The sequence below is a fragment of the Lepidochelys olivacea genome, assembly GCF_965140295.1.
Source record: "Lepidochelys olivacea isolate rLepOli2 genome assembly, chromosome: 4".
In the NCBI taxonomy this organism is placed as follows: Eukaryota; Metazoa; Chordata; order Testudines; family Cheloniidae; genus Lepidochelys; species Lepidochelys olivacea.
Genome location: NC_140414.1, coordinates 99,202,289 through 99,230,053, shown reverse-complemented (window position 1 = coordinate 99,230,053; position 27,765 = coordinate 99,202,289). Strand labels below are relative to the sequence as shown.

At 39.7% G+C, this 27,765-nt stretch overlaps 1 protein-coding gene across 1 annotated transcript in view; it reads right to left on the bottom strand.

Moving 5' to 3' along the window:
- Nucleotides 1-27,765, bottom strand: part of CORIN (corin, serine peptidase) — a 320,230-nt gene that overhangs the window by 171,120 nt on the left and 121,345 nt on the right. Inside the window, exon 5 of the mRNA XM_084626359.1 lies at nucleotides 5,122-5,303. Coding sequence (XP_084482485.1) covers nucleotides 5,122-5,303 — 182 coding nt within the window. The remainder of the gene's footprint in view (nucleotides 1-5,121; nucleotides 5,304-27,765) is intronic.

Sequence of the window (27,765 nt, the reverse complement as noted above, 5' to 3'; positions counted from 1 at the left end):
GTAACAATCAGACCTGTTATACAAATACACTTCTTAAGCCCTTGTGCTCTGTAGGCTACCCAGTAATAGAACAGTTCTCTACAGTTGTCCCTCATTGCAAATAATGGCCCTACTGGAATAAAGGGAGAGTTGTCACTTAGATGCCTAATGAGCAAATGTGCTACACAGTCCGTGTTCTGCACATCAAATGAAATTTTTCCCCTCAAATATCTGATAATTAAAAATCAATTAACTTCACAAAAATTTATGCAATGAAAAGATGTCTAATGTACTATATTCCATGTAGATAATCAGTCTTGTTTTGCCAGCTTACCTGCTAAGATCCATTAATGGATATCTCAGTTATCAAGGGCCTTGATCCCAGTTAATCTCTCTTGCAAAAGTTTGTAAAGCAGAAGTAAATAAATTATTAAAATTTCTCTATACAACTTCTACGTGGTTAACAGAATAGGACTAAAGCCCTCTAGAAGTGGTCCAAGCAGACATGTGTAACCAGTATTTTAACAAAGGGCTTCCACAAACATTTTCCCGCTGAGCCTTTGTTAAACCCAACACGATGGGTCCATGTGCTCTGGAGTACTGGAGAGACACTAGGAAATCCATACACTTCTTTTCATTTAAACAAACAAACAAGGTTTCTCCTGGCCATAACCAAAGGAGGAGGCAGCACCACTTCGCAAACCAACATATATTGTTTGGCACCTTGCTAGAAATGTTTATGCTCACATCCTGAAACCAATACCGATTGTAGGAATACTAACAGCATAATATTCATCTTTTGTCATTTGAAATGGAGTGATGGTGAAGAAGGCCTTTAATAAGACCGGTCAGGATCCTCCTGGTGGTCTTAATTGTGACTGTTTAGAGTAGCCACTAGGGGGCAAAGAGCAAGGAGGCTGTGTAAATGGGAAAAACAAAGACAGTCTAAGACCATCTGGCATTCACCCCACCATGGTGTGCTCCACATTGCTGTATTTGCAATAATGTTCAATGCTTAATAACAATCATTATTCTAAAATTCAGTGTTATTGTTTCACAGTCAAAATAAATTGCAGGATGTCAACAATAACCAGCATCCCAGACAAAAACATCATTAAGCTGAGGTTAAAGCTGATGGTACATAGCAATAACATAAGAGTAAAATTTTTAAAAAGCAGATGTAGTTATCAAAAACACCAACCATTAGCAACCTAGGAAACTCAAATTTTAACAGAAAAGAAACCTAAACATTTGAAAGTGGGGCACTCTCAGTCTGAGTTCCAGCTAAATGAAATTTTTGTCTGGAAACTGTCTTTTTTTAGTCTGGGTTATTTTTACAATTTTGAACGTTCATTACTTGCATTGGGAAAAGGGAAGCATGATACCCTGTGGTACTCCTGAGTTTTGGAACTGGGAAAGACAACAGGAGAGAATCTGCAGATCACTGGAGATGAGGGGGAAAGCAGAGAGCAGGTAACTCTTGTAGCAATCAGGAGCTGTATGCTTCCCAGCTTCCATGAGTCAGCTCCTATTAGCCCTAGAGACACTAAACTTTGATTCCTGCTCCCACTTTCAGGTTGGCTTCCCTGCAGACCTTCTAAAGGCCCCAGGATGTGTTGCAAACAGAAGTCAGCAGGAGGAGTGGACCAGAAGTGCATTCTACTAAGGGCCACGACAACTAGTGCAGATTTTAACATGTCCACAGGGAGGCAAATATGGGAACAGAAGCAGGAATCTAGGTGTGGAACCTGCAAGAGCAGCAGAGTCAGGGCATTAGTGGGAAGATGACTTTGAGAAGCCAGGAGGGCTGTAAAACATACCAGGACCAGGGAAAAGGTGGCACAGAATAAGATCTCTTTGGGCCCTCTGAACTAGAGGTACAAGGGGAACCTGGGGAATTTAGGATCTTCACAGGGCTACAGGAGTCCTCCAGGCATGGGGAAGTTGGAACCTAGCTGCACATGTTCAACTATTTGCAGGTGTTTGTGGTTGCTATCTTGCCAGCTGCTGCCTAGTCATGGTTGTATCTTGTATACGTTTCACACACTGTATGAAGTACAGTAGCATCTATATTCACTGTTGGTTCTAAAAACATTTTGCAATCTAGATTATTTACTTAAGACACAATTCCAGGGCTCCCTGATAGGCTTCAAGCTTATAGAAGCCAGCTCCTTGCATTCATTTTACTTCTTACTTAAATTACCACATACTATTTATTCTCTCAAGTACACTATCATCAGCTTTGGCTACTCAAGGCAAATAAAGATACCAGGGAGGTGGAGAGAGAGCTAAAAGAAAGGAAAATAACTGAAGTATTTCCTAACTGGTTAGGGAGGTGCATTTCAGACCCACAGGAATGCTATTTAAATATTATTTTTTCCAAGTATGCAGACAAGGTGGTGGATAGGTTAGAGGGATCAAGTGGGAGGAAAGACTGACAAAACTCGACCTTCACTCCCTTACTCACAACTCATCTGTGGAAACTAATGCAAATATTTTTTTAAAACCTCTGCAGCTGAATTCCCAGAGCTCTGTATTTTTGTATCAGCCAATTTCTCTTTCAGCCTTTAGTGGGCACATTCTGCATAATAATGGAAAATAGAAAAGAAAATAGGCTGCATAATGAGACGTTTGCCAGGCAGTGAGAGAGTGCTAAGTGGCCTTGTCTTCAGTGATGCTTTCATTTCCACACAAGACCTACAGAATACCAGCCTCAGAAGTTGCTAACATTTTTCAAAAACCCAGGTTCTCTTGTGATACTTGCAACTAAAAAAATAGCATTTTGATTTAAAACTCTCCTGTATTTTATTGGTAGCATTTAACAGCAGAGAAGCCATTTTGTCTTTTGACTAAAGTTGTAGAGAACCATGAAATTATTCCATTGTGATATCTTTGCATTGTGTTGTTTTGGTCACAGTGGCATCTATATTTGACATTGTGTCTTTAAGACAGAAAAGCCTAAATGCTACAGAGAGATACCTTTAGCATTCTTTTTCAACCTCATCTCCTCAGCTGCTGGCACTCTTCTCTCTTTCTCCCTACCTCCTGGCAACTGAGAGTCGTATCTCTGCCCTTTCCCCTCCTTTTCTGGATGTGAGCTCCATTCTTACCTGTAGTGGGAAAATGTGGCTTGGAGACAGATAACAATACCTCTTACATGGATATGTTTGTCTGCTAGGCACCCCTCGTTCTGCCTGGCAGACAAAAATTAGGGAGCCTGGTAATTGGCCATTGTGATAAGTGTTTGTGGTCCTGGCAAACCGAATAGAAATAAAGTCAGGTATATGGACACCCCCCCCTTAGAATCCATAAGATCCACATAAGCCTTAGGAGCAAAACATTGAGGACCATAGTTAACGTATGAAAACACACAATAGTCAGACACCATCTGTAAGAAGAGAGAGTGAAAATAGAAATGCTCTTAAAAATGAAAAATATTCAGTATTCTGTAGTTTCCATCACACATTCTACATGGAATCTCTTCATATACACATAAGCACACACTCATTATTTGTGCATGTCCAAGCAAAAACACAATTTAAATTACCTTTTGCTTTAATTGGTAGCATGTCAGAACTGCAAATAATAAACCAAGATCACTGCAGTTTGCACAGCCCCATCCTCTCTCTTCCTCCCACCTGGCTTCTCATCCGAGCTCCATTCATCTTGCCGAACCAGTCCCAGTCTTCTCTCCTCAGGCTTCTCATCCCAGTCATCTTGCCCAGCTAGTGCAAGTCTCCCCTTTCGGGTTCCCTGTCCAAAACCTAGTATTTCCCCTTCCGAGCATCTCCCATCTCACGCTCCTAGTCCTAATCTCCTGGCCCAGCCAGTGCTAGTTCCTCCTTCCCAGCTCCTCATCTAATCTGTCTCTTCCCCATCCCCCAGCCTCCTGTCACCATCTACCACAATTTCCTGTTCTCCTGTTCCTGCTTCCAGTCCCAATCCCCCCCCCCCACACACACACACACCTGGCTCTTCAGCCAATCTCAGTCTCCCCACTCCTTGACTCCTTTTTCCAGTCTGTTTGACCTTCCAATCCTTGTTCTCCCCTCCACATCCAGATCTGTCTCCTCCTTCCCCTGCCCCCCACTAGTTCCTAGTCCCAGTCTCCTCCACCCCCATCTCCCAGTCTCCTTATCCAACCAGTCCCAGCCTCCCCCGCCCTTATCTCCATCCCCAACCAGTCTCTAGCTCCCCTTCCAACACCCCCATCACCTCCCAGTCCCCATCTCCTTACCCAGCCAGTCCTCTTCTCCCACCCCAGCTTCCAAATCAAGTCCCCTCCCAACTTCTGGACACAGTTTCTCTCCCTCCCACTTGATCCCAAGTCTCTCTAGCTACTTATCCAAATTCACTCTTTTCCTTCCCAGTACAGTCCTTGTCCTCCCTGCACCTGAGTCTGGCACCTTCCTTCTCCATGCTGCCTTGGTGCAAGCGGGAGGGAGGGGTATGATTAAGAATAAAAGGGAGACAGACTCCCTGCCTTCAATTCCAGTGTATGGCTCCCCCTGGGAATGGAAATTAGTCAGTCACTCTGTAGGGATGGTGTATACACAATCCTGTCAGTACTAGGATGGAGCACACTCGGTGCACACAGAATCTTTGGAGGTTTTAGCTCCTAAAGTCTGAGTCTGTATTGAGCATGTGCAGTCTGCAATTCCTAAAAGGCTTATAAATTTGGCCAAATTTGGGTGGATTTTCACAGGAACAGCAAAAGGCATATTCCTGACACAAAGGCTGCACCTCTGCCAAATTTCAAGATCTTGCTCCAAAGTATGGGGTTGCTAGAGCTTTTCAGAGAAAAGGTCACCATATTTTATTACTTTTCCCTAGCCTTGTTCTTGGAAGCAACTATACTGTTTTGGCTGAAATTTCCCCCTCAAAATATCAGCCTCCAGCATGCACGCAGCATGGAAAATTTCAGCCCAAATGGTTAACGTTTGTCAAAACAACAACTCATATCAGGTTCTTATAATGGGAAGTGTTGGGCAATCTTAATAATAGGCCACGCTACCAACCTCATCTTGTAATCACAATTTCATCCCCTGGAAGCTTTGATTTTGTAGGCTAAATTTACCCAAAGATGCGTTATTAAGCAAAACCTAATAAATACAATTTGGTGATTAAAACAAAGTAACGTACATTGTTTTCCTCTCTCTTGCCATGGTGAGAAGCAGACCCTCGTGGTGTTGTCATTTTCAGTTCTGTTTTGGAACTGGGAACATTTGAGGAACTCAGGCCACGAAGAATTTACCATTCCCAGAACTGGTTCACAACCTTCCTTTGCTGCCTCACAAAATGATTGACAGGGCAGGAGTCCTCGACTGGAGGAAAGAAAGAAAGAAGAAAAAGAAATAACCTATTGTCTCATGAAATTATTTCTACTTTTTTCTATATTTTTTTTAATTTAAAAAAAATCAACGTTTTTGAGTAATTGCATGTTCAACAAAACTATGCAGTGATATGAAAGTGGATAAAATGATCTGAAACTAAGTCTTCATTATTCATCAAAGGTCCCATCTACACTGTGGTTTAAAATAAATTTAAATCCAAGTTAAATTCAAACCAATTTCTTATTCAGGTCAATTCCATCCAAGCTGAGTAGCCAAAATAGCCTACAAACCAGACTGGCAATGAGGATTAAACATGATTTGAACTTGATTGAAAAAAACAGTGTCACAGGCTTAAAGAAATTGTACTTGTCTGTTTCATTTTCTAACTCTGACATATATGTATTGTAGGGAGCCAGGCTGGCTCCCCTCCGAACCAGAGGGTAAAGAGCCACCCTTGCAGCCTGAGTGGGTGGGGCCAGGCCAAGCTTCTGCTAATCCCCGGAAGGGGAAGGGTGGGACAGGAAGTATAAAGGGCGGGGCCCTCTGCCCAGTGAGGAGAGCACCAGGGAGGGAGACAGACACAGGCTGCTCCCTCACGATCCTGCTGCTGACCCAGGCGAAGCTCTGGGCAAGGAGGAGCCTGACTGGGAGGAAGGCCTGTGTCAACCAGGGCTGCCAGCCGCTGAATACCCAGAGGACCTGGAGGGGCCTGACGGCAGCCCGGGCCAGCATGAGTCCGATACCAAGGGGGAGCAGCCCGCAGCGGAATACTCGGACGAGATGGAGGGACCGGAGCAACCCGCCTGAGAGACTGGGTAGGAAGTAGCCCAGGGGCCGAACTACACCGTGGGGTGGGTGTGTTTGGTCAGTGGGCGTGGACGGCCCTGCTGACCCAGCTGCGGGACTTTCACCTCCCGCCACTGCCAGGGCCCTGGGCAGGAACGCAGTGGAGTTGGGTGGGCCTGACTCGTGCCGGCGCTCCCCTGCCTGAGGGGCGTGCCACTGACTCGTGCCGGCGCTCCCCTGCCTGAGGGGCGCACCACTGACTCGTGCCAGCACACCTTCCCCGCTAATTCCCCAAGGCCCGGAAGGTGTGGCTGAGGCCTACCACGGAGACCATAGCTCTCCATCGCCCCTAGGAGCTCGGAGGACCGACCGACACCTGTCACATGTATGTATACACCTGCTTCCCTTTGGTCTTCCCTATTCATACACATACATATACACACTCACATATATATATATATAAAATCAGAACAAGAGAAAAATTACAACTCAAATGTGAAACACCTCTAATAATAACCTAATTAGATTTTTCTATTTTTTCTATTATTTCTATATATTAATACATTTATGAATGATCTGGAAATGGAAGTGATCAGTGAGGTAGCAAAATTTGCAGATGACACAAAATTTGTAAGGTTAGTCAAGAGTTGAGTAAACTGTGATAAGCATCAGAGGGACCTAACTAAGCTACGTGAAAGGGCAACATGATGGCAGATGAAATCCAGTGCTGACAAATACAAAAATAATACATATGGGAAGAAATAATGTGAAGTGTTCATACACCTTACTAGATTCTAAATTAACATTAGCAGCTCAGGAAGAAGTATCTATCATTGTGGCCAGCTCAATGAAACTCTGCTCAGTGTGCAACAGTGGTCAAACAAACAAAATGTCTGAGGAATGGGATGGAGAATACTACTGAAAATATGATAACACCGTTATATAAACCAGTGGTATACCCTCATCTGGAATACTTTGTCCTATCTCAGAAAAAGCATATCAGCAACAATAGATTAGGTTTAGAGACAGGTGATGAGAAAAACTCTGATATGATAAATGATTGAAAAAACTGGAACTATTTATCTTACAAGGGATACAAACAAGAAAGGAAATGATGAATATATACAAAATAGTAAATGATACAGAGAAGGTAAATCAGGAATTCTATTCACCCTTCATTATAATTCCCGAACAAGGAGATTCAATTAAATTAAAAGTTGGCAATATAAAACTGATAAAAGAAATACTTTTTCATACAACACCACTAGCTTAGAATCATAGAAGGTTAGGGTTGGAAGGGACCTCACGAGGTCATCTAGTCCAACCCCCTGCTCAAAGCAGGACCAATCTCCAATTTTTGCTTGCGGAACTCATTGCAAGATACCATTGAGGGCAATGGTTTAACAGGATTCAGAAAAGGATTATTTATATGGATTAGAAGAATATCCCAAATTATTATAGTAAGGATTAAAAATAGCCCAGAGTTTTGAAGGGCTATCAACTCTTTTGCTTGAGGAAATAAAGCAGCTTCTAACTCATGGAGATTAGGAAGAAACTTTTCTTGTGGGCAGGTTATTCCATAACTCATTTCTTCAAGGTTTCTTGCACCTTCCTCTGAAGCAGCTGGTACTGGCCAATCTCAAAGACAAGAAACTGGACTAGCTGCACCACTGGTCTGATCCAATATGGTAATTTCTATGAACCTATGAAATATCCTGGCTTTAGAGTAGGATCTCAGACCTTTCCAGGGTTAAAAGCAAGTGCTGTGTATCCTGGTTGAGAGCTGGGAATCTTCAATAGTATAAAGTTCATATTTCTATAAAGTCTAGTACCATAATATGTCAGAAACTAAAGCATATGCAATAGCTGGTGTCAGCCCAGAACTGAGTCTTGCTCATCCTCAGTCCCCAGGAAGGGAGTAATTTTTACAGGAGAAATTCCAAGTTTGTGGGAACAAGGAAACAGTTCTTTGACAGGCCGATTCAAATAAAACCAGCTTCTGCTCAAAGCCACTCCAGGGTTTGGAATATTAGAGTAAGTTCTGGGGAGATGGTTTAGTAGGACATATCTGAATGGTTTGGGATGACCAGCATTACTCCTGCATATCTGTCATGAGTGAGCTAAACTCATGCTAGTAAAACCCTTATACTTCCCCACACCAACCATTCTAGCAGAAATAACCTCACAGCGATTTACAATGTACGTGATTGGGAGTGGTTATTTATCACGAAGGGACAAGTCCTGTCCTTTCCCCTAAAGCTGTGGCGGGTCCCCTGGAAGCAAAGGAAGTGCAGTTTCTCGGTTGCAAGGCCAGGTGCCTCATTTGGGAACCCCTACTCATTAGGAGCTATCTGCATGGCAGAGTGCAGGATGTGGGGAAGGAAAGGGCCAGGCCAGAGGATCTGCCACCATGCAGGTCCTCCACCCCACAGAAGGGATGTGTAAGGTGCATGGAGGTCTAATTTAGCAGAGCCCCCATGAAGGGGCTCTGCATATGCTCCAGGCCTGTGAGAGAGGATTCTTCCCTCTTGTTCATCTACTCACAACCCAGTCTGGCTACTCAGAGTGAGCATTGCAATAAGGGTTCAGCCCTAACTGACTACAATTTGGGGTCTATATAGGCCAAGATTTTCATGTCCATATTTAGGCTCCTAAATAAGTGGCCTGATTTTTAGAGGTGCTGAGCACTCAGCAGCTCCTGCTGACTTCACTGTGTTTTCCTGTTTGAGTGGAAAAGTGAATTAACGGGTCAATAATAACAAAGTGATACTATGCTGGGGATCAAAAAGCTACAGTAGCTGTCAGATTACCTAGTGGTGAAGGGAAGAAAGATGAATCAGCTCACATGTTTATGAGAATGAGCCTTCTATTTTATAAATATAAAACTTGTATTAGCTCAAAATCACAGGAGCCTGAGGAGATTTCAGTTTTCCCTCTTGACCTATTGTGTTGGCTTGTGTTTCTGAAATCAGTCTGATGGCATTTCTTTGCTTTAAACACTAATGAGGTGAATGTACAACCAGTACCCTTATCATGTTTACAGGGCATCCTGATTGACTGTGGAACTGGAATTGGTGTTTAGAGATATGTTCTGGATATGGAACTGTATTTAGAGATATGTTCCTAAGTCACGCTAAGGACTTTCACACAATGCTAAATGCACTTTACACATTGAAGTGTGGGAATTATCTCATATCTGAGATAAAGATCTGTATCTCTAAACTTGTCTCTTGTGGCTCCCTGAGTGATTATCTGTAGTTGGCCGTTTGTTTGTTGCTTGGAAATAAGCACTTACATTCTAAAATAGTACCTTTCACCACGACTTTGTCATGCTGAAGGCAGATAGTTTCGATATCATGTAAAAGGTCTGGCTGTGTGCAGAATAAAAACAAATGGCTTCTGGATTCTCCTGTTGACAGTAAGAGCTGCTGGTTATTCATATTCTTTTGATGTTGCCAGCACACTGTTCTGGCAGTTAAAGACTCACTATCAGAACCAGTAAAACCTCTTCAGATAAAGTCATTCAAAAAACACTTTTCCTGTTTTTTATGGAGCCTATTTTTGGAGGGACAGAGACAGTGAAAATATGAGAGGAAGCATGTGTATATGGGGCCTTTCAGTGCCTGTCAATGTTTATCTGCAGAACAGGGTTAACACAGTCCCTGTCTCATTTCTGGGAATATGGCACAACATTAATTAACAATTTTCTTTCAGGAACTTTAATTTTTGTATCCCAAAGTGCGTGTATGGGTAATACAAATAGCTTGATGATAATTTAGAAATTACTAGGCTATTAAAGGACAATTGCATGGTGATTAAATAAACCAACAGAAATTATGTGTTTATGAAAGGTTATATATGGATGATCATAAAAGGTTATATATGTCTGGGCAAAGTTACTTATGCTTATGAAAGGCTATATATGCATGATCATGTCTGGGCAAAGTTACTCACATGTGTAGTCCCATTGACGTGCATGAGTAAGGGTTGAACAATTAAGTCCATAATGTGAGTGCATGTATACAGAAAATTCTAGAAGAAATCGTTTCATAGATGTTTAAAAATGGTGGTGAAGTTAAGTGAGGCTGAACGATTCCAATATCTCAGCAATAAATGAGATGCCATGTATCTAAAACAGAACTAGAGATAAATTTACTGAATTTAGCCACAATCTATATAGGCTGATCTTTTAAAGTCCCAACTGTTCATTCAAATTTAAGAAAATATGTAAATTACAATGCACAACTACATTTGAATGGAAGGATGTAAGGGGCATAATTAATAAGACTATTGACTAATTCATTAACTCTGAGCCTCTCCCATTAGTCTGATAGAGCCCCTCTGTTGGACTCAAGGCACAGTTAAAAATCCATCTATTCTTTTAACCTTTGCCTGACGGGGTAATGACAGGGTTATTTGTTATGTTTAACAATTCTGTGGTTTGGGTCTATTTATTTTTAGTTAACACTGGCTAACTAATTTTGTATTGTTTTTAAGATTTGCACAAACACACAGTGACAAATGAAGGGACACATTTTTAAAAATAAAGTACTCTGAGAATCTGATATGAAAAGCATTACTGAAATGCATCGTGTCCCTATTTGGTCTTAGCATTCACTATCTAAATCTACAGTCCTCAAAATAATTTACAAATTGCTATGTTGCAGCACTCTGGCAGTTCTGCCATTTTTTTTCTTCTAAGTGATGTGAAGAACGTGACATTAACCCTGTTAGATAGTGATGCGGCTATCCTAATCTTTGCAAATATAACTACAACATATTAGTCCAAATTCATCACAGGTGCATAAGAATGGTGGGATTTATGCACACAAGATACATTAAAAGTTTCATGGCTGGGTAATTTTTTCAGGAAACTCATCTACAAATAAATGGACTTATATCTTCTAAACCATGCATATGGGAAAAGTTCAGCTTCATTTGGTCATCTTATGCAATTCTAAGTCTAAATGTTACAATGCAGTATGCATGTACGGGTAATACAAATATCTTGATAATAATTTGAAAATTATTAGTCTTTTAAAGGAAAATGGCATGGTGATTAAATAAACCAACAGAATGTATGGTCTCTAGAGATACCTTGACAAACTAGGAAATGGTAGGATTATCCAACAATGACTGTAATATTTGGCCCAGTTACAATACTCAGTCATTTGTGCTCCATAAAAATAAATATTTTTGGACAGTGATCAAGTTTATCATGGACATATTTGCTTAACCCCCTGAAGGATGAAAAGATGATTAAGCATTCCCATCTTGATTACTCTTTATTTATGACTACATGAAGACCAGGCTTTTTAAAATAAACAGGCAGTGCTGTTAGAATCTTTTCACAATTTATTTGGCACCAACACAGGATACAGAATAAGATTACACAGTTTTAGGGCCCAATTCTGCTCCCACTGGTCTACAAAAAAATTCCCATTGAAGATAGGTGAAGGTAATTACATTATCATGTGCCAGTTCTAACTTTGTGGTTTGTCTTCCCCAACCTTGAAATTCATATCTCAGTTATTTCTTTATAAACCCCTTGTAATTGCCTCTCCATTGTGAATTGTGTGGCAATGGCAGGAAAAGGGCTTATTATCAAGGTGAACAGAAATTCACATTAACTTTTTTTGTTTCTGCAAGAGATGTTATGATAACTTCTAGGAAAAAGAATACAGTTTCATTTCCTTATAATTATTTACATTTTTCAAATTCTATGGATTTATAATGTGGCATGTGCAAACAGGATTGCTTTTATACAAACTGGGAAAGATGTAATTCAGGTTTTCCCAACTACATATTTTATGCTGAAATTTCAAGTACTTTTCTTGATCAAATACTTGACTGATTCACTTCGGGCCAATACTTTGACCTTCTGCCCAAAGGATGATTGCTTAGGACTTACTGAAGTAACAGGTAACCTTACCATTTTTGAATGGACCTTTAAAAAGAGTTTCCATGTGCTATCCCTTCTCTCCATTGGGATCACACCACTATGTGCATGCTCACTGGCTTATGGACTTTAGAAGAGGCAATGGAATTATTATTTGACACCCCAAAAGTTAACAGACTTATTTGATACAAAAACTAGGGACAAGATCTTTGGGCAACCATCAGCCTTCTGCTGCAAATTTTGGTAACTTTATTTTATGTTCAGGCAATAATTGTCCAAATAGGTTTGGGGTTGGAAGACACCACACATTCAGTAGTCATTAGAGGACTATGTGTGCATTCTGGTTAATCCTAGCACTAAGGTGTTCTATCTAAGGTGTTTCTATAGTACCCATCGCTTTAGTATCCACCGTGGCAAATGTTAGCTTTACACATTAATTAACAGTCATAATTAACACCTCTTATTAATTGTGTTAAGCATCTGGTCACAATTAACATTTTTAGGGAACACAAGCAAAATTAGTATTAAACACCTCTGGTTTCTTCATGTCAGTTTTCCTTCCCCGTTGAGTAGTGAACCTACACTTTCTTTTCAACTTTCTCTTGTTCGTAGTGTGTTTTACAGAACCTCTTCCTATTGCCTTTTATGTCCCTTGCTAGGTATAATTCATTTTGTGCCTTAGCCTTTCTGATTTTGTCCCTACATGCCTGTGCTATTCTTTTGTGACATACTGCTGTTTCAGAAGTGCCTCAGAGCACACTATGGAACTTTTAATACACAGCAGCAGGGTTCATATGACCATTTAGTGCATGTCAGGGTAGAGCACTATAGATTTACATCCCGGCATGCCACACACTAAATCACCAGATAGACAAGCCCTTGCTTCCTTACCTGAGTCAAAATCTAAGCCCAAGTACGTACATGAGCTCAGATGCAAAGACTGTACTATGTGCAGCCCAGCAAAAGACGTGGTGGGGACTCCACTCTTTGTTAGTTTGTTCCGAACACTTACGACCTTTGGAAAGTCAAGAATTCACTCCAGAGCTGTTCCAACACACTGATCTACCCTATCCCCTTTATTAGCATGTACAGAACCCCGGTGCCATTGTAAAGCACAGTCACTTCATGGAAGTACAACATAAATACAAGATGCCTAAAAGGAACTCTACCTCCATCAATCACAAACAGTCTCCAGGGCCCCTCCAGCCTCCACTCCTTTGTCCCAGATTAAGGTACTTCCTTCCCTTTGGTGTCCAATTCTCATGTGCAGTGCTCACTCATAGGAACCAAACACTCAGGCAGCTCCATGGTCCCATCCCCCTGCCCTGAGCTCAGACTCTGTCTGCTGTGTCTCTGCAGCAGCAGCATATGCCCTCTCCTGCAGGCCACCTAGTCCCTTCTTAAACAGTAATGTGACACTTCCCAGGGGTACTAAGGATTATGAGGCACCTTACTACCACCAGCCCAGCCCAACCACCAGCCCAGTGAGAGAGCCTTGTCTGTGATCAGCTCCCTGAAACCATCTGCCTCTGGCAACACAAACAGGCCTCGCTCTCTCTGTACAGTTTCGTATAAGCACATACCAACCCCCGAGTCTTTCAGGTGTCCCTCTGGAGCATTCAGCCTGTTCCACTGAACTCTCCCAGAACTCTTACATCCACTGTTCCCAAAGCAACAGTACATACCAGCTTGTAAGATTCAATTCAGGATCACCACTTTGCATAGCACACAGCACTTAATTTTATATATATAGTGAAAACAAGAATAAGTTTATCATCGAAGAAGTGACAGTGATAAGAATATTCTAAACAAATGGTTACATATAAACAAAATCATAACATGCTTTCTAGACACTAAACTTACCTAAAAAGGCATTCCCTTATCTCCAACAAGATAGTTCACCACAAGTTTTTCCCCAGCCTTTTCAACCAGTTTGGTTGAGACCCCTTCTCAGAAAACCAAGCCCACAGGCAGCTCGTCCTCACAGACTGAAGGAATATCTAGTGTTTCCGCTGTACCCTAGATAGAGTTTCAGAAGGTCATTTTGTCTTACTCCTAAGCAGGATAACTCCTGCTGTTTTTGTTTTTTCCTCCATCCCCCATAATCTATTGATTAGCATTTTGCTCAGACAGGACATTCATTGTGAATGATACAATACTGAATTTGCATGTGACCAGCCAAAGTGAGATAAGCATGCCAGGTGTATGTGGATTACCTTCTGGTGACCTGTCTTAACTCACAGACCCAGAGAACATAATTTTTAGTACATAAACATAACTCTTCATATATTTCCCATGTATATATCTTACAATTATTATGCTGACCAGTGTGACACATGCTTTCACTGGGACCCTACATGACATTCTTTTGGTGAACACAGGTGATCCCTATATCTCTGTGCCCTCTGGATCACAATAATCCCATCCTCCAATCAGAAGAGAGCTGGCAGCAGGACCCTGGGGCCAGATTTCCAGCCAGCTCTCTAGCCAATTGGAGATCATGGAGTGAGGGGGTACAGGTGGAGAGTGCAATTTCTCCAGTCCCCAGCTGATCAGGGCTCTGGGGGCAGGGCCAGCCCTCACAGCACTTCTGCTCATCTGTGAAGTGGGGGCAGCACCCACATTATTTATTGTATTCTAAAACTCAAAACCTAATCCTTGACTGTATTTTTGTTCATATTATAAAGCAGCTATAATCAGAAGACCTTTGTACCAGAGGTGAAATCCTACTTCCAGTGAAGTCAATGAGAGTTTTGCCATTGACTTGAGCGGAGCCAGGATTTTACACCAATTATTATTATTAGGGTGAACACTAGACTATAGTTAGAGAGGAAACTTGAGGACAGTTTGCATGGGCTTGATTCAGCAATGTGAGCTTTCAATGGTCTGCTTGCCAGTGAAGAAGCAATGGCTTCTGATAGGCATCTTTTTAAATGGCAAGCAGTGGTGCAAAGAAATACACCATTTCCTTTGATGTCAACAAAGCCTTCTTGTAGCACTTTGCTCATCTCTATAATACACCTTTCGGAAAGGAAAGTTCGGATATTGTACCTTTCTCCTATATCACTTTAATGCGTCTAATGGGTTGTCCTCAGATTTCTATAAATATCGTAATAAGCCTTCTCCTAACAGTGTTGAACTGCAATTTCTTTGCTACTGGAAAGGCAAGATAAAATAATGGCAAAAAATGGCAGATTGTGTTCAGAAAAGCTTAGCTTTTTCTGTACCAAGTACCAACACCATGCAATCCTTTTCTGAAATTAAGATGTCCATATCTAAGAAAAAGAGTTAGGATGCCTAAGGACTCCAGTAAGGTACTGTGATTTTTATGATAACACTAGTATTTTTTATGCAGCTGTGTGACACTATGTTTGACTTTTAAAACCATTTTAAAAAATCAACATCTAATATATTTAAGTAGTTCTTTAAAAATAATCAAGACCGTTAATGAAACTGACTGGTAATGGCCTTTTTGATGGCCATTTTTAAAACAACCCAAAAACATTGTTTTTATATTATATTAAGTTTATGCTAAAATGAGAATAAACCCCAGAATTGGAAAAAAATAAACACAGGAAACACTATTTATGGCTATAAAACAAAGTATCAAATGGATTGTTCTAGTTAGACTTCCATACACTATTTAATTTAACCCTATAGAACACCTATCCCATGGCCCACAAAGTTTTGGAATGTGTGTGTGAGTAATGGGGCAAATTGTAATTATTTTGTTTCTTTAATTTCTTCTAAAGTGATAGAATATACAAAACTTTGTATATAACACCACAGGAAAGGACCCAAGTTTTAACAGTCACCAAACTGTTGTGGGTGTGAAAAGGATCAGCTTATGGAATGTTCATATCTATCTCACTAAATGACTCAGCTCACTGTTTTGGAACTGTACATGGTTTAAAAGGTTACTAGTGATAAACTAGGTGTTAGAAGAAACTAAGTACATTCTGGAACATCAGCTAAAAAGTGTGGGAACTCTCCAAAAATCCTTTTAACCTAGCTACTGTATGACTTGAAACGATTTTTTTTATTACAACCTGCAAAAAGAGAAAATATGTACAACTACTATTAAAGTTTTGCTATATAATAAAATATATTCGTCCAACTATGTCTCTTCAGTTGTTGAGTCTGATTGGCACAAGTCTGACAGGTTAAATAATCCAGTGCGAATTCTGCACTCATTGTGTCCTACTGCCTGTGAAAATCTAGGGAGGTATTCAAAGCTCAGGTACAGTTGTGTGTTCCAACTCATTACACAAAATAAGTCTATTTCCCTCCCTTGTTTTAAGAACAATGGTTTGTTTATCTAAACTACAAATTCAAATATTTAAACAAATCTTTAGACCAATCTTAACAGGGGGTTATTATGTTCCTTTCCTGATATAATGTGAATAATGGTTTTAATTACTTAGAATAAACTCCCGTTATTTATTATAGATGGCTTGATGCTGTTCTAAGTTATATAAAAATCACAGGCATCAGATGGAGCAGGTGGCCTATGATCCCTAGTTAACATACCAATTTGTAGACCAGAAACTACACATAATAAATTATATGTACTGTGCACACTCATCAGTAAAATATTATACAATATTTCGGGGCTGGAAGCAACCAACCAACCAAGTGCAAGTTCATAAAATAACCAGTCTTTCTGATTTCCATTTATGCCTCCCTCCCATAACTCGTGGGGGCAATGTTATGAAATATTTTCAAAGGGATGTTCCCATGTCCAAATTGTATAATAAATTTCTTCCCCTGCTCAATAAAAATACATCTCCATCCTCTCCCGCAAGTCATCCCAACACACACACACACTCACTCACTCACTCTCTCTCTCCACTGTGGAAGGAAGTGCTTCTGTGATGTGGAAAAGCTTTCATGGATGATAACAAACAGACTGAGAATCTTTGAAGATCATAATGGAGTATGGATACATAGTTTGTTGCCTACTGCTTTAATAAATGTAAATTTCCTCACACACTAGACCTACAAGATTATTTAATGCCCCCCCCCAACAGCACCCACAGCCACTGCTGTTTTTCCCCTATAATATGTATTCCAGAATCTCCTTCAATCTAGTTTAAATTATTTTCAGCAATAGTTCTTCCATTTTTCTCCCAAGCAATCCTGTATTTATGAATATAGATATACGTAGACTCTAGTCTGTGTTTTTTGTTTGCTTGTTTTGTTTTTCAAGAGTTTTTCTCTCATGCTTTCTAGGTGATTATATGATCAGTGTCAGCAGAGATAAGATTTCCTTTCTTGATAAAAAGTCCTGTATCAAACATGGTAGTTTGCTAGTAAATGGCTACTATACAAATACTCTGCTCCTTCCCCAAGATCACATAGGATAGCTCTCCTTTGTTCATTATAGTGGGCCACCAGTTCTGCTTCTATCATTTTCAGTTTGCCTGAAATTTTTATATTTATTTGTCCTCTGTTCATTTAGATTGAGGATTCAGGCAATGTCATGTTCACAACACCATTTTACTCTGGTAGTTTGTATGGCATGTGTCATAATACGTAAAGTAGTTCCATAACAACTGGTCACAATAATTGGTTTAGTACTATTTAACAGCTATCTTGATCAGAAATTTTTGCTTGTTTTTAATCTCTTTGTTTAAAAAGTACATTAAGCCTCTCAAACATTCTATCTTCCATTCTAGATGTTCAGTTCATCTAACTGAAACTAACTTTCTAGACCTGGCTCAGACAGGATTTGGGCCGGGACATGAAAGCAAAACCGCCTTAATTTTGACGTATTTTTATTTGCCTTCTGGGTTTTGAGCCTTTTGAGGTCACATTTTCAAGCTTTTCTCCGCAACCATAAGGGCTAGAAACTTGTCTTCAAAAAAAAATCTGAGATTTTCATGTAACCACTTGACTCCAAGAGATGATGCTTTAAGAAAAACACCAAATATCACAAAACTCAATAAAATTGCAAGAACTGGTACATAGGTAGATCTAAGGACATGTGTAAGTATTTGCAGGATCAGTGCTTTAGATTACAAGGTCCTTAGGGTAAGGATTACTATGCCTTTTATTTGTCTGTAAAGTACCAAGCACAGTTTGGCCTCTATTGAGCAAACCATCCTTCTTCAGCAAAGTCCTGAAGTCTCATTTACTCGAAAGGGCCTCAGGCACATGATTAAAATTAAACATGTGCTTATATATTTCCTCAATAGGGCTGGACTTAGGCAAGTGCTTAAATGCTTTGCTGACCAATACTGAACATTTATGCTTTGTATACATAAGTAGATAACTGTCTTAAAATAAAAATTATCTTAGACCCTGACCTGGGCAATACAGTGAAAATGATGCAAAGAGAGCAATTCTCTAAAGTTTCTATTAGCCATGATTAGTTTTAAGTAGGATTTCTCACTAACTGTCTTATTAAAAAATCCAAACAAAATCCACTACGGTGTGAGCACTATGTAATTCTAACTTGCAGAGAATGACCAAGTCAATGAACTTGCACATGTCTTGTAAAATAAGACCTTCTGTAAATAGATGGTGCCATCTAATTCAATATGGGCTGTTTTTCATATTTTAAAAAGGGACATTGAAAAGATTTTAATTTAAATTTGGTTATTATCTGCTTCAGGTTGGTGGTTGTTTGTTTGTTTTTGAAGTCTAGTACTCCAGCACAGGACATTTTAAAAATGTTTTAAACACTTACAAACAGAAAACAGAAATTAATTTTTTTTTTTTGCTTTTACAAATGACAGAAGATAGATGAAATCCAAGAACCAGAAAAATGGGAAGAAAACAAAAGTACATTTCTCACAATCATGATAGAACAACCCTAAAAATTCTTCTAAATTAATAACAGATCTATACAAGATGACTAAGAATTAAAACAACCGTTCTCTTCTAGTAAAACTGAATTATCCTTAATTTCATAGCACCACAAAAATACATCATTTGGATCCCCTTCTGCTAGCTTTCCAAGAGTTTTTAACTGACCACAGCTGTTTCTACAGTGCACATTATTTCGTAAATACTAGTACTTAAATTAAGGGCTCATCCACATGGAGATTTACTGCATGGCAAGCCAGGGTATAAACCTCGCACACTAGTCTGCTGCATGCTAAGTCTCTGTGTGGACCCTGCTACCACATACTAAAAGTTTGATAGTGCACAGGTATGGAACATTTATTGTACAGTACCAGGGTCCACGGAGAGACTTAGCATGCAGCAGGCTAATGCACTGTAAATTCTTGTCCCACTTTACCACGCACTAAGTTTCCATGTGGACAAGCTCTTAGACAGTTTGACATAACAAAATGTTTTGTAGAGAGCCAAGATGGGTGAGGTAATATCTTTTGTTGGACCAACTTCTATTGGTGAGAGAGACAAGCTTTTGAGCTTACACAGAGCACTTCTTCAGGAAAGGTCATGGGAGTGTCACAGCTAAATACAAAGTAGACTGATGACAGACATCCAGTACAACAAGAAAAAGTGGAACGAACTACAACAACTCCACAAACCACAGAACACCACGTCCAGGAGAAACCATGGCACCAGGCCGACCACATGGACAGTATATAACATCCCAACATCATCAATTTTTCAAGACTGTCCTCAACCAGAGCTGAAGTATCTGTACTCTCCCAAAAGACTGAACTTCTGCCTCACCACAGAACCTGATCATATTAGCATACTAACATGTGGAGAACTAGAAGAATTCTTCTATCAACTCTGCCTCAAAGAATTCTTTCATAGTGAAGACACACTGACATTTACCACATCCCCAGACAGTCATATGAAAAACAAATCGTCTGACTGAATACCCCACAGCAGACGAAACCACACTCTTGATCATTACATTGATTACTTCAGAAAAACAACTGATTGTGAAATACTTAACAAACATCACAATCTCTCCACCGCTGAGAGATCAGCTGAGAGGACAGTCCCTGAAATGCAGCCACCAAGTAGTGATCAAACCAGCAGACAAAGAGGGTGCCATCGTAGTCCTCACATGGGATTACTATATTAACAGGGCCAATGGACAACTCTCTGACACCTCCTACTATAAAGAACTCAAAGAACATCCCACACCACAATGTATGCAGGAATTTCAGAATATCATCAAATCCTTCACCAAATAACTCCAAGAGAAACTCTACAACCTCATCCCCCATGAACCCACCCCAGAGACTTCCCAAGATACAAAAACAAGGGAACCCAGACAGACCCATCATATCTGGCCACAGCACTCTTACTGAAGGAATATCAGGACTCTCATAGAAACCATCCTCAACCAACTAACCACACAAAGGGCCGGCTTCCTCCAGGACACAACCAACTTCCTCCAGAAACTCTGAAACATTAACAGCCTCCCTCAGAACATCATCCTTACCACCATGGATATCACCTCCCTATACACCAACATCCCTCATCCCTGCCTGCCTCAAATATTTATAAGATAATGGACAACACTCCGATATCCATCTCAAACACATCACCAAACTCATCTATTTCATCCTCATCCATAACAATTTTACATTCAACAACAAACTCTTTGTCAAAGCCATGGGTACTAGGATCACTCCCCAATATGCCAACTTCTTCATGGGTCAGCTTGAAGAAGAATTTCTGGATAAGTGCACCACAAAACCAATGATACATCTGAGATACATCAATGATATTTTCATCCTTTGGAGAGCCGACCTAACCCCTCCATAGATTTCCACCTTAACCTCAACAACCACCATCCATCCATTAAACTCTCTCTAGAACACTCCCACACTAGCATCAGCTTCCTGGACATCACAATCAGTTTCAACAATGGAACCCTACAGACATCTCTATACAGGAAACCCACAGACCACCAAACCTGCATTCAAAGATTCAATAATCACTCCAAACACACCAAGAAATCTGTTATCTACAGCCAGCATCTCAGATACCACAGAATGTTCTCTGAGGAGAAAGTCCGGGATATACACCTTAAAACACTTAAAACCAACTTCGCCAAACAAGGACACTTCATCATAGAAGTAGATTGCATCATGGGATGGGCTACCCAAACACCCTGAGAACGCCTGCTTTAACACAGAAGTAAAACTCTTTCTGATCACACACCTCTAATTGTCACCTGCCACCCCACACTGGAACCCATATGGGATATCATCAAATAACTATAACTCATACTCAATGGGGACCACATCCTGAAAGAAATCTTTCCTGAACTCTCTCTTCTGGCCTTCAAACAACCCCGCAGCCTCTTCAATCTCATCATCAGAAGCAAGCTCCCCACAGACCAGGACACACCAATTCACAGCAGCACCAGACCGTGGAAGAACAACAAATGCAAAACTTGCAGATGTATCTCCACTGCTACAATGACCAACACCCCACACAACACACCTTTCAAGACTGGGTCCTACAGATGCCTGTCACAACATGTAGTCTACCTCATCCAGTGCACTACATGCCCCAATAACAACTACATGGGTAAAACAAGACAATCAATACGCTCTCAAATGAACTCACTCAGGAAAACGATAAAAGACAAAAACACCATAGGACCTGTGGGTGAACACTTTTCACTGCAATCACTCTACCTCTGACCTCTCAGTCCTTGTCCTCAAAGGAAGCCAGCACAACACCTTCAAAAGATGAGCTTGGGAGCATAAATATTTTACTTTGCTCAATACTAAAAATCATGGACTATATAGAGACACTGGATTTATGGCTTATTACAACAATCTATAACCCACTTAATCACCCTCCAATGTTATTTTTCCTTTCTCCCCTATGACTGGAGAGATGTTAACAGGCCACTTCACCTTGAAAGGTCTCTTGAAATGTGTGTTAACTACTTATGGTAAACAATCTGTTCCACCTTGTATTTAGCTGTGACCCTCTGAGTTCATTTCCCAGACTTGAAGAAGAGCTCCAGTGAGCTCAGAAGCTTCTCTCACTCACTAACAGAAGTTGGTCCAATAAAAGATATTACCTCACCTGCCTAATCTCACTAATATCCTGGGAACAACACAGCTACAACACTGCATACAGAAATGCTTTGTGGGAGTAGCTGATGAACAAAAGAAACCATGTTAATTCAGCTTCTTTATCATCTTAAGGGGAAATAATCTTTTTCAAATTAAAAAGACAAATTTGGTGGGGAAACATGTTTCTGTTCCTTCAGTGGGTACTGGATAAGGCCCAAAGTGAGTAAAGCAGATCACCAGCAAAGTGAATACATAAGTTTTATTCGAGAGGAAGGATAATCTAGTAGTTAAGACTCTGAATTTAGGAGATCTAGGTTTAACTCCTAGTTCTGCAACAGACTTCCTGTATGACCAAGTCATATTGCACTGTATCTCAGTTTTCCATCTGTAAAAGAAGATAATACTACTTCCTCTCTTCCATCCTCTGTCTATATTGTCTATTTAGTTTGTAAACTCTTTAGGGCAGGGATTGTCTATTAGGATTGTTAAGTATTTGTATAGTGCCTAGCACAACAGCCATGGTCTCAACTGGGGCCTTTAGGCACATGTATAATATAAATAATAGTAATTTCACAAGATTATTTGCAAATACGGTTGATATACAAACAGCTATAGCATGTGGACTATATTACATACATGGATGAACAGCTATATTAAGTATTTCACACTGAGAGCACATTATGGCTATGCTTAATAATTCGCTCTGCCTGCCTATTAGTTTCTAGGTAGAATTGAAGTTGTTGAGTTTGACCTCCTAAGGCCTAAACAATTTGGGACCTACCTACATAAGAGACTGCCTCTCTCCCTGGGAGCTACTTCCACAGAGGAGATCAGTGGAGGCACTTGAGCTAACAGTTCATGGCTTAGAAGAATAGAGTAGGACCATGACAGCGTGTATTACATATGGGTCCTTGATTTTGCAATTCACTCCCTGCACCTGAGGTCAGAAATAATCCATGCCTTTAGGGCATGCTGCAACACCATTCTACTTCACCTTGTTTTTTACTTCACCTTTACAGAGAGCAGGGTTTGGGGTTTTATTTTGACCAGCTGACTGGCTGGTTTGTATTATGAAGGTAGGGATTGATCCATGTTGGACTACTTTAATTCTTATTAGTTTTGTATCTTTTAAATTATATTTAAGCACCTAAGATTTCAAGATAGACTTTTGCTTACAAATCTACATAAATTATGCATTTTATTTTGATATTTCTTGTGATCTTGTGCATTGATGTAAAAACCTATGATTTAGTTACAAATCAGTCCTGACCAACAGCTCTTCCTTCTTACTATAGTACAGTATATGATACAATCTTATAAATTACAGCCTTGTATTTTACAGTATGATGTCACAAACTAATGCTAGCTACCAAGGTCTATGTTGATCTTTGATCTCTGAATGTTTAAAATAAAGTTAAAATTTACGCAGGTAAACTGGCTTTAACTAATATTTACATTGTTATAGCATTGTAACCTTGGTGTTGCTTTTCCCCATTGACTCTCACATTCATTCTTTCCAGGGCTGTTCAACTGTGACCATTTGAAATAGCTAGATTTAAAAACAAATTGTGAAGTAAGATTAAAAAAATCTTACTGAAACACATCCAGCCAAACTCTGAATCACAAAAGAAAGATAACTTAAAGATACTTTATGAACTCACCTAAAATGACAGTCACAGTCTTCATTGACAGGTCTGTCTGAGTTCTAACTTTCCTTCCCCTCCCCACCAATTTAGACTTTTCTATCTTTCCATTATAGAAAAACCAGCATTAAAAAAGGCTTCGCCTTACCAATGTCACTCTGTGATATGATTCTATGGACCTTTCTACTTTACACAAAACTAGCAGTATAGGTTGATTGTATGCTGGAAATTGAATAAAATTTTTAAACTGCATTTGATCTTGCTGCTGTATAATGTTTTAAATTGTATCCAGATATATCAAGACAATTTTATTGTTCATATTTATTATTAGAAGTAACAGTATTGTGGTAGTCTATACAGGAGTCCCAGACCTGGACCTGGAACACATTGTGCCAGATGCTGTACAAACACACAACTAAAAGATTACACCTGCCTCAAAGTATTAATAAATAAAGACTATTTTACAAACAAGAAAAAATTATAGAACATGAAACTAGTAAGTAAACATAGAAAGTAAATTAAAACTACACCCAACCCTCGCTAGAACACAGGATTTGGGATCCATGCACAGTACTGCGTTAACTGCAGGGACCGCGTTAAAATGAATTGCAATTAAAGTAATTAAATTTGGGATCCATGGCCACGACTGTGTTATATGCAAATTCGCACTATGTAGACGCGCATTCTAGTGAGGGTCTGGTGTATGTAATAATGACACATTGGATGCCAGCGATTAATGGCTGCACATTTCATTCTGGCTGGTTCTCATGAAATGTACAATCTGTCAGAACTTTACCATCATGGTTTAAACTGTCACCAGAAACTATAAAATATGTATAAGAATAAACAACAGTAACTGTGATCGTTTTATGTATTTCTTTTAATTCTTTCAATTGTGTAAAGAGCATTTTTTAAAGCATGCTTTCAGCTCTAGTCAACTTTACAATAAGCTAAAAACACTATCATTTTAAAAAAATCAATTCCTCAGTGATTTTTCTGCTTCTTCAGACCTCTTATGTGTATCTCACCTTCCTCAAATTCCTCTGTTCAATTTCCCTTCCCAACTCAGCCTCTACCTTCTTCCCATTCTTCTTTCAACATCTCCAGAATGACTTCCCCATATTGCTCAAAGAGCTTTTCATATCAACATATTAGAAGTGGCCCTTCCCTGCCACTCCAGAAACACTGATAGGTTTCAGTTTTGTATTTCTTAGGCATAATATTTCACCCGACTGACTGAGTAGAGGAGTTTAGTTTTGTTTTTCAACTATCTAATCATATATTTTAGCTGTCTATCTTGCACAGTTGCCAAGACTGTATTCTTTTTATGAAAAATATAATCCATTTATTCTAAGTCATTCTGATTTTTTTGGACCCTTATGATACTGAATTTAAATAGTCTTTTAAACTTATAATCAATTTTTTTTTAAAAAAAGCATGTTACATTGACACCAGAAAAGTTTGTAGATATTACCAGATGAAGAATAACGAACAATCCAGAGGTTTTTACTGCTTTCTAACCTTTGACCAATGGCAGAAGAAGTAGCTGAGATTGGTGGAAATGAATAATCATGTATTTCAGATTTGGAAGCATTATTTTATCCAAGACTTTACACTCTGCTAGGTAGCACCACTGGGTAACAGGGGCAAATACATCCCTTTTTGAAAGTCTCCAGATAAAAGGTGGAGCTGACACAATTGCATGAGTGTAATCTACTGTACCTTGGTGTTACCCTTGATCAGACGCTGAGCTATCAACAACATTTTGACAACACCAAAAAGAAGATAAAAACAGGGATTAACATTAACCAGAAGCTTGCTGACATGTGATACATGCATGCTTCGAATGTCAGTTCAAGTCCTGGTCTTGCCAACAGCAAAGTGGTATGCACCAGTTTGGTTCAAAAGCTCCCACACCAGTCTTGCTGACACTGAAATCAGTGCCATGCTCAGGATTCCTAGCGACTCTCTTAAATCAACACCAATCCCGTGGCTCTCAGTTTTGGTGGACATTGGGCCAGCCAACATTCAGATGAGAAGCTGCTGTGCTTCCACAGTGCAATAAGAGCCTGGCTGCTCCAGACCTGTCACTACATCAAGACCTCAATCCACTGCAACTCTCCCAATTCAAATCCAGGAATCCTTTCTTGATCCACACATCAATGCTGCAGGCCAACAGAAAGGACGCAGCACTCAAATAGCGGGCCACTTGTGACATCCCAAACAAACACCTGAGTGAAGATCCAAGGAAAGAAGTCCTGGGATTCTTCCTTTCCCATAGGCAGTGGACTGCACTCAACCACGTTCAGAAAATGCACGGAAGATGTGGCTATTCCTTCCACAAATGAAAAAAAATCAAAGAATCATCAAATTGTGACTGTGGTGAGGTACAAACCATGTGACACATCTGTGACATTGCACTCCATATGTTTTATGGAAATATGCTCATGAGTGTGAATATGATGTAACTGGAATATGCTTTATGCAAAACGTCTCTTGTAAGGTATCATAACAAAGGTTATAAACTACTGAATATATTCCTCCTATTTGTATGCATGTATCATTCTTGTATATGAAGCTAGAAATATGAAGTAAAACTCTGAGGTCCTATTGTGATTATGCAAAGTATGGGCCATTAATGGTGGTTTAGAATCTCAATGGCTCCCATTGACTAGGACAATTGGTTGTAAATGGTTTATTTATCTGAAAACCTTCCTGTGTATGTGTGGGCCGACCCAGGAAGAATGGAGACTAGAGGTCTTACAGTGACATGTGACCATGTCACATGATAGTGGAATCCATCTTAATCCTTGTACTTTTCCATTGATAAGGAGGGGGTGGGGATAGGCACAGACAAAAGATTTCTGCCTTGTGCAAAAGCTATAAAAGGGGATGGAGCAGGACAAAAGGTGCTGCCAATCATGAGAAAACCCCTGCTTACCACCTGAGATGTCTGCTGGAACTAACAAGGACTGCACCAGAGGATAGGATTGGCCCCAAAGTAGGAAGGAGTCTAGTCTGTGAAAGAAGCTTATTGGAACATCTCTGAGGGTGAGGTATTACCTGTAATTAGTTTCTTAATGTATTAGGCTTAGACTTGTGTGTTTTTTGCTTTATGTTGCTGGTGACTTACTTTGTTCTGGCTGTTATTACATGAAACCACTTAAATCCTACCTTTTATACTTAATAAAATCATTTTTGTTTATTGAAAAACTCAGAGTAAGTGATTACTACCTGGGGGAGCAAACAGCTCTGCATATCTCTCTATCAGTGTTATAGAGGGCAGACAATTTATGAATTTATGAGTTTTTCAGACTCACTGCTTCCCAGGATAGAGTCCCCCCTCCTGGAAATTTGGCCTACATTCTTTGTTCCTAAATGCATACATTTACATTTGGCTGTATTAAAAGACATTTTGTTTGCTTGCGCCCGGTTTACAAAGCAATCCAGATCACTCTGAATCAGTGGCCTGTCCTCTTCATTATCTATCCCTCCCCCAATTTTTGTCTCATCTGCAAACTTAATCAGTGATGATTTTATGTTTTCTTCCTCGTCACTGATAAAAATGTTAAAAAACATAGGGCAAGAACCAATCCCTGTGGGACCCTTGTGCAAACATACCCATTCGATGATGATTTCCCATTCACAGTTGCATTTTGAGACCTATCAGTTAGCCAGTTTTTAATCCATTTATTGTGTGCCATGCTCATTTTATATTGTTCGTTTTTTTAATCAAAATGTTGTGCGATACCAAGTCATGAAACAATGAAAATTTTATCAACGCATTTTCTTCCATGCTCTTTAAACTCCTTCTAGAACTTATTTGATATCATCACTTTTATGTGGTAGGAAGTTGCACATTGTCTAGTATAATTATTTCAAGTATTTGTTTACATTTTTCACAGGCTTTTTAATGTCTTAGGAAGTTATTTAAGGGGCTCAAATAATCTAAAATCTGATTTTGCTACATTTTATTTCTTATTTGCTTGAAATACTGCAAGAATACTAAATCTCTTGTTATTTTCACCTCACATATAGCTACCTATGGCATTAAAATATATGAAGTAAACACAAATATAAATACCAAGATATTTGGGTGGGGGTTTCAGGTTATGCATCCAACGAACCATTTGAATGATGTATTATTAATT